Genomic DNA, 11,546 nt, shown 5'->3' with positions numbered 1-11,546 from the left:
GGAATTCATTCCGAATCCGTTTGGAATTGATTTACTTTGTATTTTCCCCCAACAAAAAGAAGCAGTTCTGCATTAGCGCCCACTACCGAACTCTAGCTCCCTGATAACTTACAAATAAACTCAGCGGCGGCGATTTCTTCCTAACTAGCCTCAAGTTTTTAACGCTCACAGGTTGCTCGGTGGCGTCTTGCATTCGAAGGTGGAAGCACACGCGTTGTTCAGCCTCTGCGTGTTTCCCCACTTGTATTCAGTTTGATTAACCCGCGTGTATTTGGAGAAAACAGGCGTAAGTCTGACTTTCAGCATCCAGAAAATACTTTGATTCCTTTAAAATGGGCACTGGACACATAAATGAAGATTGGGGCAAAACCGCCTGACATTCCTGGGTATTTCCTCCTTGTGTTTTGAGGTTAGGCATCGGCTACGAATCCCCTCTGATTAGCATTGTGGAAAATAAGAGTTAAAAACGTATTCTGACATATACCCCTCTCTTCTGTATTAGTCTCCATGAGTGAAGGACACATGAGCAAAGGGCCACGGGAATGATTTTCACACAAGCGCAATACACACAAGGTCCCTGCACCGAGGTACCAATGGCAGTCATATTTGGGATTCCACTCATTCGGCGCCCAGATGTTGAAAACTGATATTAAATTGCGCAAAGATGAAAGATGCCATTTTCATAAACGGCGCGTGGGCTTTATTTTAATTGGGGCTGCATCCACTCATTTTTCCTTCCAAATGTTGCCGCTCCCACTGTAAATTACAGGATTTTACGCGGCTGTTTGCTGTCAGTGTGAGCCATTTTGCTCCATCAATGTATTTACTAAGATACGACATTGTTATCCGAGAGCTAAGGGTCCAAAACGGCATTATGGCGTCACAAAGCCAGCCATAAAAGAGTTGAAAGACCCCTTGCACCGAGAACGTGCAAAATGGAAACATTCTGGGATCCTAGTACGGGCCCACTGCAAACAAATTGTATAGAGTGGAAGTTAGGTCCTCTTTTATCCTGCTAGTCTGCTTGCACACAAGGCTGGGAATGCATGCACACAAGCAATTTTGTAATAAAATATTTGTGTTTTGTTCTCTCTGCTTTGAAAAATAGATTTATTTTAGAATAAAATATTTCCCCTTCATTCAGATTGCTGAATATCGGTTGGGTAAATAGCCACTTTAAAAACAAGATTAAGCTTCATAGAGTGTATGTGAGTCATTTGTAGGCTAGCTCACACACTCGCGGCCTTTTAAAATGGCTTTCCTAGTAACAGGATTTTCCTGCATGCAATGTAGTCAGAGCCGCTTTGGTCCGCAGTAAAGATGTTTATGCTCTCCCCGATCAAAGGGTATCTTTGTACCGCTGATATAATTAAAAAAAATAAAATAGGGTTTTTTGTTTCCGAATATCAGGTCGCCTTTAAATCTGTATCACCAATCACACAGCTATTGCGGACACTAGGGGGGTACTGGTGTATTTATGCAAATTCTTGCAGCAAAATGTTTGCTTCATGGGTTTTCTGCAGTGTCCACACATTACCGAGTTTTAGTCTCGCAGGAAATGAAACTTTTCAGGTGTATAAAATAGACCAGAACAAGAGCTGTGCTTGAATGCTCTTCCCGCGATACTGCTTGCTTTAGCTGAGGTAAAATCTGGAGTATACAGTAGGTTTGAGTTAACGACACCAGCTAACCTGAATTTTATAAAATCATTGCCCTGTGCCAGATTTAGGCCAATTCTCACACATATTTAGACCGGCTCGAAGTCGGGGAAACTCCACCGAGTTCAATGGAAGTCCTATGGATTTTCAGCGGATAGTTGAATGTCTTCTACTGATACATAGTTCTCACTGCGAGCTGATCCCGCACTACTGAATTGAAAGAAGCAGGGTCTGACCCAGTAATTTTGTTTTAGTAAACAGGGCTGCACATAGATTTTGTGCAGACGTGCGGGGCCATTTCTCAAGCCCACACCCCTCCCCAGTAGACATTACAGGCAACTGGCATTTACACATTGTTAAGGTTGGTGTCCTCAGCAAAATTTAACTTTCTGCTTCCGTGAGGACAAGTTTGTTTATCAAGCAGATAATTTAAGAGCGGGAAGCCATTTGTTGCACCACTGAGGGCATTCCTGCGGTTTCTTTGCATGCAACATAATTCATGTGACGTGGGAGGGATTATGGGCAGGAGAAGACTCTAAACGGAATCTGGATGGAGACTATGAAATAGATATCTTCATCACAACGGGATCGTTTTCACCCGATCCTATCAGATCTTGGGAAATGTGATATTTATGTTGTCTTTCAGAAAAAGTAATTAGAGCACTATACTACAGCAGCAAATCACGCATTGCATGTCATATTTTTCTTACGAGATCTTTAGGACCTTCAGCCTTATTGGTGAGAGCCCTTTACATTGGCTGCTGTGCATATAAACCTTTTCCTTTGTACTGTTTAACATTTATGAATTTAAGGATTAAGGAGACTGCGTTATACCTGTACCCAAGAGTTTGTTTTCAAAAGGCCTTAAACGAAATGAGAGAAAAACAAAAATCAGTTATGTGCAGATAGCTTTGGTAGTGATTAAAAAAAGGCCTTTTCATTTGTTCGTGCTTGTTTCGCTCTGTAATAGTTTGGGCCGGAATCTGCAAACACTTATTTCTTACGTGAGTACCTTTTATTCATGCTTGCAAGCCAGTCAAGACAAGAGGGTACTCCTGTGTGAGTAAGGAATGTTCAAGTGAGTGAGGCTTAGCAGGAGAGAAGTCCTGTATTTGGCTGCGCTTTCCTTTAAAGATAAAATAAAATGGCACCTGTCCAGTATCGGCGTGAGGTTACTTGCCAGGGTCCGATGATGAGAATAGATGTATTATTAATTATTATTATTAATGCTGATAATGATAATAATGCATAATTTTTCAGGCACTCTGTGTTCTGTTTAGATTTGGTAACCTTTTACATCTAAGGCAACACTGAAATACTTGATGGATAATATTTTGGAAACGTGAATACTCTTAATTACAATTGGATTGAAATTTAGCAGTGTTTTATATATATATATAACTTCCACACACACACACAAATGCCCTGGCTAGTTACCAAGTGAAAACATGGAAATAAACTTTACTACCTTGCTGACAATTGAGGTCTTGTAGTATCGCGAAGACATATTATTGTGGAAATGCATACAGCGCATGCCTCATGAAAGCGATCTACTTTTGATTAAACGGCCAGGGAAGTGTGATTAACAACAGCTCATTCCCCTGTTTTGGGGTTTGATCCCAATATTCATTTGCTGTTTTCAAAACTAACCATATGAAGACGCGCTGCCGACCTGCACCTTTGGGAAAAAATGGAGATCAATAAAACTATTTTACAGGGCAAATACGGACAACACAAATAAATATGGCACCCCTTCCAATCTATATTGTAAAAGGGAGAAAATGGACAAGCACCATGCAATTTAGGAAAATTACAACAGCAGCTGAAAATAGGAGGGAAATTCCTGGTGAGACACACGATTTCTAGTAACTGTGAAACAGTAGCAGTGTTGGAAAGCTAATGAACGTGGACCCGATCCCACATTAACTAGGCTCCCCAGTGAATTCAAGAGACCACGGATAAAAGGAACGTAGGGACAGGCCTTCTGAACTGTATCTTTGGCCTTTCCAATATTCATTGAATAGACGATTTAATTTGCACAAAGTTCTTTCAGTCAAATTAACTATATAGCACGATATTCAAGGGCTGCTAACATTGCAGGCAGCGGCAGTGGCATTGACTCAGCAGAAACCCGATCAAGCCTGTCTTTTTACAAACCTTCACGGCTTTGTGGAAGTTTCCATAGATTTCAGGTCACCTGTTCTTTGTTACAACGAATGAAGGGGTTTTTTTCGGCGAATTTGTTCTCCTGAGAAACGGGGCTAAAACTCTCTCACAAATACCCCATATAGGGAGAAGCAATGGAGAGGAAAACGTAAGGTAATTACAGAGCTCCTGAAGGTTATCGAGCAAGTAGATTGCAAAAGGTAATCAAGAAAATTGATTAGTATTACATTTGAATAAAAATTTGTTTATTTTAATCAAGTATCAATAATGGAAGGTAAATATTTTAATAAGATAATTTCTTCAAAATTATTAGATTTCTTTTAAGTTAACATAACAGGAAAAAAGTTTAAAATAGTACAAGTGCACTTGTTCTGATTAACAAAGCATTTTATATGTCTGGATTATTGGTACTTATCATTAGGAAGTTTATGTTGTTGACAGTAATCACGCATCTTTTAAACGTTGAACATTGCAATTAAAATATATTGCTACAAATTCGGTATCCAATTTCTTTTTAAATAAGAGTACATGAGCTAGAGATTGGGCCTGATAGAGTAAAAACAAACAAAAAACAACCACAGGGCACAGAAACTCCAAGCGTAGTGAATGAGACAAGAAAACTTGAAACACAGGTAAAGGCCTTTACAACAAAGAATCCCGGCCATGTTTCCCAGCATAAGTGGATCATTATTTTCAAGTCTTTTATTGATGGTAAAAGGTAAAATTTAATTAGTCTGGCCTTCGGCTCTGTCTTCTTCCACATCATGTGGTTCCTTTTTGGCCTCCCCTTCCTTTCCCTCCTGCCTGGAAGCGGGGAATTTGTCCTTGTTGTTTTCTTTTTTCCATTTCATCCTCCTGTTCTGAAACCAGATCTTTACCTGCCTCTCGGTGAGTCCTAGCGCGTGGGATACCTCAATCCTTCTCTTCCTTGTCAGATAAGGGTTAAACAGAAATTCCTTTTCCAGCTCTAGAGTCTGGAAACGGCTGTATGTTTGTCTTCCTCTCCTCCTACCAGGCGCTGCTGATTAAAACAAAAAACACAGTATTTTTCAAAACAAAGCGCTCATTGGCTTGGGCGCTTATCTAGGTGTCTGTTCGCCTAGCTAGAGCCATACAGCGGGGAGACTAGCGAGGTGCCTACAGACGAATGCAATAGATCTGTGGCTATTTAAGTATGCAGCTATGTACAAGTGAACAGAAAGAAATCGCGGCAGAGCATTGCCTTAAACTACCCTGCTTTTATTACACATCAGAACTCGCTGGCTTACTTCATCAGCGGGTCACCACACCCAGTGTGCACACGAAGCCCAGAGCTATGTTGGTAGGGGTGCACCGGGATTCTTGGGGTTCACGCCCCGCGCGGATGATCAGAGAGTTTAAGGCTACTCTGGTGTCTCCTGCGCCTACTGCGGAGACCTTTGCTTTCCGCGCGGGGCTAAGCTCTGCTCTTACGGCAGCGCGGCCCCAGCACGCCCGGAGCAGAGACAGGAAGAGGGAGAGAAGCAGGAGGAGGACAGGGAAGGGAAAGAAGCAGAGAACTCAGACGTGAGATGGAAGCAAATCGGCTTTTGCCTGCGTCCAACCTTGCGGTCTCATCCAGGGGAACATTGGAGCGGGAGACGAGCTCTGATTTAAGTGGTCTGGTTCCTCGCCAATATTAGCACTGGACGATTTACAGTCAGGATATTGGACCAGCTCGGCCTCTTGCTGGCTCGTAAAAAGCGGCTGTCTCTGTAAATTATCGTATCCGTAAAATTTCGCGGGCTCCCCGTGACAGGTAATCCCGCCGCAGGGGGCAGGCGGAGGCGGCGCGGGAGCGGGGGGAGCAGGCGGCTGGTAGGCAGCCGCAGGGCTCCCCCCGGCCGGCGGGTAATAGCCGGGGGCCCCGCCGCCGGGTCCGGGGGGCGGCTGGAAGCCCATGGCGGCCGCGCTGTTCCCGTAGAGCAGGGTGGCGTGGCGGCCGCTCCCCTCGGGTGCGAAGGGGCAATCGTAGTACGCGGGGCTTGGGGGCTCCCCCGCCGCCGCCGCCGCTGCCGCCGCCGCCGCCGCCGCCTTGTACTTGGAGTACAGCGGGCTCACAAAGTAGGAGCTCATGGGCGCTGCCCGGCCGGACCAGCGGTCACCGCCGGCGCAGGGAGCCCAGGCTCGCGAGGGGCAGCCGCGGCCGGCCCGGCCCGCTCGGCTCCGCGCTGCTCTCCGCGGCGGCGGCGCCCAGGGCTGGGACGGACGCGCTCCCCGCCTGCCCTGCCCGGCTGCTCTGAGCGGTTCCCTGCGGGCGGGCGCGCTCAGCAGCCCCGCACACACGCACACGCGCTCCTGGGCAGGCCGCGCAGGGGGCGCTTCGGGCCTGGCTGGGCACGTCCGGCTCCCGCGGCCCCGCGCAGCCCCCCCGCCCGCCGCCCCCGCCACCTGCACCCCCGGGGGGGTTGCCCGGAGCGCGCATATTTGAAACCCCGCTGAGCAGGCCCAGAGATCGGCCCCAGATAACCGCGGGGCGGCTCGATCCAATGGCTGAGCGCGCCGGGGGCCAGGCGCCGGCCCGAGACACCGGGATACCCACGCCCACGCCGGCTATAAACAGCCAGCCCTGCCAAGGGCTAACGCGCCTCGTCCACATTCAATGGCAGGGCTACAGCGCAGGCCTGGGCGGCCCACGGCCCAAGGGAACCCCGGGGGACTTGGGGCAAGGAGGGAAGGCACCTTTAACCCGGAGAAGCAAAATCACATGCTCGGGGGAGCCCTAATCCCCTCTTCCCATCGCCCCCCATCCCTGGGAAACAGAAAGAGGCCCCGCCGTTCTCCGTCTACTGCCGAGGCCAGCCGAGCGGGTGGAAATGAGATGCACATTTACCCTTGACGCAGCGCACGCATGGCTGCGACTCCCAGGTTAATTGATACTTAATGGAAATCATGCCCATGAATATACTTTCCATCATTTCACCCTTGGTGAACGTCATTAGCGGGCCAAAAAAAGGAGGGGGTAGCGGAGAAAAGAAAAATGCGGGGGTGAGCATTAGCATCGCTCGGGGCCGGAATGAGAGCTAGGCAGGGAAGGTTCCCAGGAGCAAGGGGAGGAAGGAAAGGCTAGCGCGCCAATGCATTGGCGTTGCTCCCTGTGCAGCACACACTGCTCGCTTTGAATTCGCCTCAGCTGAATGCCAAGGGAGAGTCAAAGCTTTCAAGGCCAGAAGGAACCTCTGTGGTCATCTAGGGTGACCTCGCGTAGAGCCTAGGCCCGAGAGCTCCCCCAAATCGCTCAGAGAGACTGGTCAATGTTTGTTCCAACGTTTTGTGCCCAAAGCTCGTGGTTATTAATCTGCTCTCTGGGCAAAGAAACACGGGGCATTATTCAGGTCCCTGACTACGAATTCAGTGATTCGGCCTTTAAATTCAATTCAAACAGGCTTGAGATTGAGATCCAGTTGCCGGAGGAGTCAGTGCCTTTGGTTACAAGCGATGCAGACTCGATCCTCGAATTTCCCGTGGTTTTGGCACATGATTCTCATCAAACAGAAGTGCGTCAATAGCATTAACTTGAATCTGAGCTCAGTATCCTGGTTTAAATAGACAATAAGATGTAGGTGAAATATATAGATCCAGAGCCACGTGTGACCGCCTAATGCGAATCGGAAAAAATATTTGTGGTTACATGAAAGAGACTCCCATATCCCTTCGCATCTCTCTGTGTGTCTCTCACACATACTTCCCTCTTATGTTATTACAGTTAATAAACTTTTTGTTTGTTTGTTTAGGTAACCAACTCAGATTTCCCTTGGCGTCACATTCATGCGGTAACTTCCACAAAATGAACTTGTCTTAGACTTAAACACCGGCACAGAAACACGTGTCATGGAAAGAATACCCAGTTTAACATAAAACACGTTAGGACATCTTTCAGCGGAAAGGAAGAAATACGTGTCATAAAAACATTAAATGTTATTCCGGAGAATGTATTTTCCAGCTCAGTTGTTTTAAAGGATATGCATGCAAATTACTGTTGATGTTCTGACTTCACATCTGTGATTGCTACTTACCTCTCACAAGTATCCTGTGTTCAGTTGAGTATGTGTGCTCTAAAAACGTACTGAATTGCCTATTCTATTAGCGTAGGCCTTGATCTGGCAAATCCCAAGTCAGTGGAGCCGCCCTTACTCAGGACAACGCAACCCTGTTTGTATGAAAAAAGCTGCCCACCTGATTTGCAGGGTAAACCTCAAAAGCTAGAAGGGCTACAACATTTAGGGTTTACCTCAGAGCAACTGGGGAACCCCTACATATTTTCCTACTCAAAACTTTTGTGAGATGGAAATGTCTACCCATGGGGACAAACCTTATTTTGCTTCTTATGCTAATTGGGTGCAGAAATATATCTAGAGATTGCCTGTGAAATATCGCATTTATAGTATTTCATAACAATGTATCCGTCTCTTAGGTCCCTAACTATTCTTTAAAATAAATGTGTTTTATGCACTCTGAAATTTGTAGTTTTTCCTTTAATCCAAAAATATAATTATGCTCAGATGATCATTCAGAGAAAAATTAGATCGATGTTTTATCTTAATGAAACAGATACCAGTTCTGACCTTAGTAAAACTCGTCTTGTTTGTAAAACACAAGAACAAGATCACCATTTTGGGGGGAAAGTGTATTTCAAACTTAGCTTCTTACCTTCTTTTACTCTTGTTCTTCATAAAGTTTATGTTCATACTCTAGAAGTCTGTAAATGTATAGAAAGAATGCACAAGACGTTTGCTTAATATTCATAACGAGCTTCAAGTACTTTATGGTCTCAGTAACAAAACCTAGAAAATACAGAGAGCATTTTTCCACAATAGGCCCAATAAGCCAGCGTTACTGATAGTTTTTTTTTTCAAGGCACAATTTATAAGTAAAGGATTTTATCATTGTGTTTATTGTCATAATTTAAATATAATACAATGAGCTTAAACCGCTTGGAAATATAACTGTTTACTTATGTATGGTCTCATAGAATTAAATATGATGCCAGACTGCGGTGTAATCTGCAAAAATCTGTCACCTCAAAAGTGCTGATTGCGCAAGGTTTTTCAAAGCTATCCATTTAGACGATAGTAAAGAACTGTTACATGTGTTTAATTTTGGTTAAAAATATAAAATCCACGATTAAAAGTAGAATTTTCTGTATTTCAATAAAATATATTCTGCGCGAAAGCCAGAAACATCGTCAGCCCAGGAATCATAAAATGGAGCAACATCGCTCTCTAGTGGTCAACTGAAATCTTGATCAGCAATCAAAGCGCTTTATCTTCTATTTATTTACTTATTCTACCTTGATTTAGAAGTAGTTTACTTGTTTAAAATCTGGCCCCCATGAATTATACAAATATTAGCTCTTATCTTTTACCTTCATCATCTAAAGTTATGTAAACAGGACATACAAACCCGAAGGAATGTAGAAAGCCACGCTCTTTACACTGGGAAGTATCTATAGCCACAGTCACAAAAAGCTTTTCATTCGTAGTTTACAATACCATATATTTTAACACATTTCTACAACTCCTTCAGTTTTTAACTCTGCTATAATTAAATTATGAATGTCTTCTTTACACAAGGCAGCTAGCAAAGTAGTCTAAGGGCTTAAATATTGAAAACCGTCGCTATCTTATTTTTGGTCCTGTTACTTCACATACAATGTATCACTAGTACTAGATGTTTGGTATTTTCAGGTTCAGTATTTTTTTTTTTTTTGCCTTGAACTTGCTTTTGATTTAATTATTTTTGTAATTGTAAACTTAAGTAAAGACTGTTCTTTTCACCCCACAGCCAATTGTTTATCCCAAACAGTCTACTGAACTGATTGGTATAATAAATACTTCTTCTATTTCGTTCTTACAAGCAGTCAACGAATAGGAATTAAAACGCCATGTCGCTGGACACAGAGAGTACTTTGTTTTAAATGGAAGTTGCAGGCTACCCAGTGGCTCAAAAAGCCTTCATTTTCCTCATACCATTTGGAATTAAATATACTTCCATACGAGGAAAAAAGGACAACTTCAGTGCTGCCACTTGGAGTGGAAAATATTAAAAACAAGTTCAATCTATCCAGCGTTAGTTTGATTGCAATTTCTTCCCAGCGCATGCAAGGAAATAAATGCAATAAAGTGTTCCGATAGCAGTAGTACAGTTTACATTTTAGTTATGGATCAGCCTGTAAAAACGGCTGCTTTCAAAAATATACACGTATTCACAACAGTGTTTATCGCCACATAACAGTTCTACAAATATAATTTAAGAATAAATTAATTGTTCAATGTTCACTTTTCGACCTGAGTGTCTTTTCTTGCCCGTGTTGTCTTGGCCCAGCGGTGACACACAGCAATTTATAGTCCAGATTTTAAGACCGAGTTTTGTCTGCATTTTTGTTTTCTTCTAACAATCGCAAACATCAAAATAAGATAGTTTCAAAGAAAAGCGCCATAGCATATCGTAAACTCATTAGGTCCAGACGTCTAGCCATCTCAATGGTTTTATTATACCTCGGTTCTTCCTGCTTTAAAAGAATTATAGGTATAGGGTTGACAATGAATGGGGAAGCAATGCAACACCTTTTCATCGCACTATATGCCTTTCCACTTTTTTTCCAGAGGTAAAAACATTAAGCACCAGGTCTCTGCGACTCTCTCCTTAATCTTAAACAACTGCTCATAAATATTTACAGATCCTTCATTTTAATGGTTGCTCTTTAAACAAAGCAAGGCTCTTTTACAATGAACTTCATCTTAATTATCTTGATAAAGTCATGTGTGTTTATAAATGCGAAAGGCATGAGACGTGTTGCTACATACTCCTCCCCTCCCCCAACTGGTAACTTGGAAGTGGCATTAGTCCATTCTGAATCTATTGGCGTTCAGATTAAACAGCACAGAGATTCAAATGGAAAACAAATTAAGTAGGTATCATCTTAAATATTTGGCTTCAGAGACCTATTTCGGAAAATGTCCTCGATTACTCCACAAGACATCACCTGTGAAACGTCACTGGTTTATGAAAGACAGTTTGTGCAAAACGTGTCTCAAGAACAAATTAGGCAGGCATATCTACAATATATACTTTAAACCAACCCGCTTGTGATTAACTTTTAGAAAGAGATGGTTGCCGACTACAGTCGAAACATTGTGAATAGTTTTGCTTGTCTCGGCAACTAGAAATGTACCACTGAATTAGTGCCTGTGCTGAAGTAGTTTTCAGGAGGAGCGACCGTGTGCACCCATCTCCGGTTCAAAATTCCTGTGTACAAAATAACCGAAAGTCAAGAGTCTCTGTTGCCTTATTAAAGGCTCGCGCTAATAATAAATGAACCAGCATTATACATTCAAATGCTTAGTGGGGTGTGCATCTACCAGACACTGAGAAAATTGTATATTTGTTGTTTTCATATGATCGCGGCTAATTACGCAGTGCCAAAAGAAGAGGAACGCAGGCATTGCCCATATAACTGCGGGGATTTCATTTGATCAAGTCAAAGTTTATTATGGAACAACTGACGATAATTACAACAGGTCTTTAGTTAGAAGCATGTGGCGGCGGATACAACATTTACCAATATTCCTTCCAACAATCCAAGGCATCAGTCAATGTTAGGCCTATTGAAAACGGCTTCAAGTTTGACACAGTCTCCTAATAGTGCACTAAAGAAGAAGAGGAAGAAAAAAATGAAATGCTTTTACTGCCTCGCGTCGGCAC

At 43.5% G+C, this 11,546-nt stretch overlaps 1 protein-coding gene across 2 annotated transcripts; it reads right to left on the bottom strand.

The window, feature by feature from the left end:
* Positions 1–4,047: 4,047 nt before the first annotated feature.
* Positions 4,048–6,400, bottom strand: HOXD8 (homeobox D8). 2 transcript variants are annotated; one of them, XM_075933696.1, is made up of 2 exons: positions 5,408–6,400; positions 4,048–4,842 (listed from the first exon to the last, which is right to left on the bottom strand). In XM_075933696.1, the coding sequence occupies exons 1-2, from the start codon at positions 5,916–5,918 to the stop codon at positions 4,550–4,552; spliced, it is 804 nt and encodes a 267-aa protein (XP_075789811.1). In that variant the 5' UTR covers positions 5,919–6,400; the 3' UTR covers positions 4,048–4,549. The 2 variants fall into 2 exon arrangements, with proteins under 2 accessions (XP_075789811.1, XP_014427170.2); XM_014571684.2 differs by having other exon boundaries at positions 4,048–4,845; positions 5,408–6,396.
* Between the last annotated feature and the right edge of the window lie 5,146 nt (positions 6,401–11,546).

The sequence above is a fragment of the Pelodiscus sinensis genome, chromosome 7 (assembly GCF_049634645.1).
Source record: "Pelodiscus sinensis isolate JC-2024 chromosome 7, ASM4963464v1, whole genome shotgun sequence".
NCBI classification, from domain to species: Eukaryota; Metazoa; Chordata; order Testudines; family Trionychidae; genus Pelodiscus; species Pelodiscus sinensis.
The sequence above is the reverse complement of the archived record's forward strand: the minus strand, read 5'-3'. Positions and strand labels throughout refer to the sequence as shown.

Excerpts from the sequence above, each read along its gene's own strand:
- HOXD8 (XM_014571684.2), bottom strand. The coding sequence starts at position 5,918 with ATGAGCTCCTACTTTGTGAGCCCGCTGTACTCCAAGTACAAGGCGGCG. Across the intron at positions 4,846-5,407 it reads CCCCTGGATGAGACCGCAAG|CAGCGCCTGGTAGGAGGAGA; the intron begins GTTGGACGCAGG and ends TGTTTTAATCAG.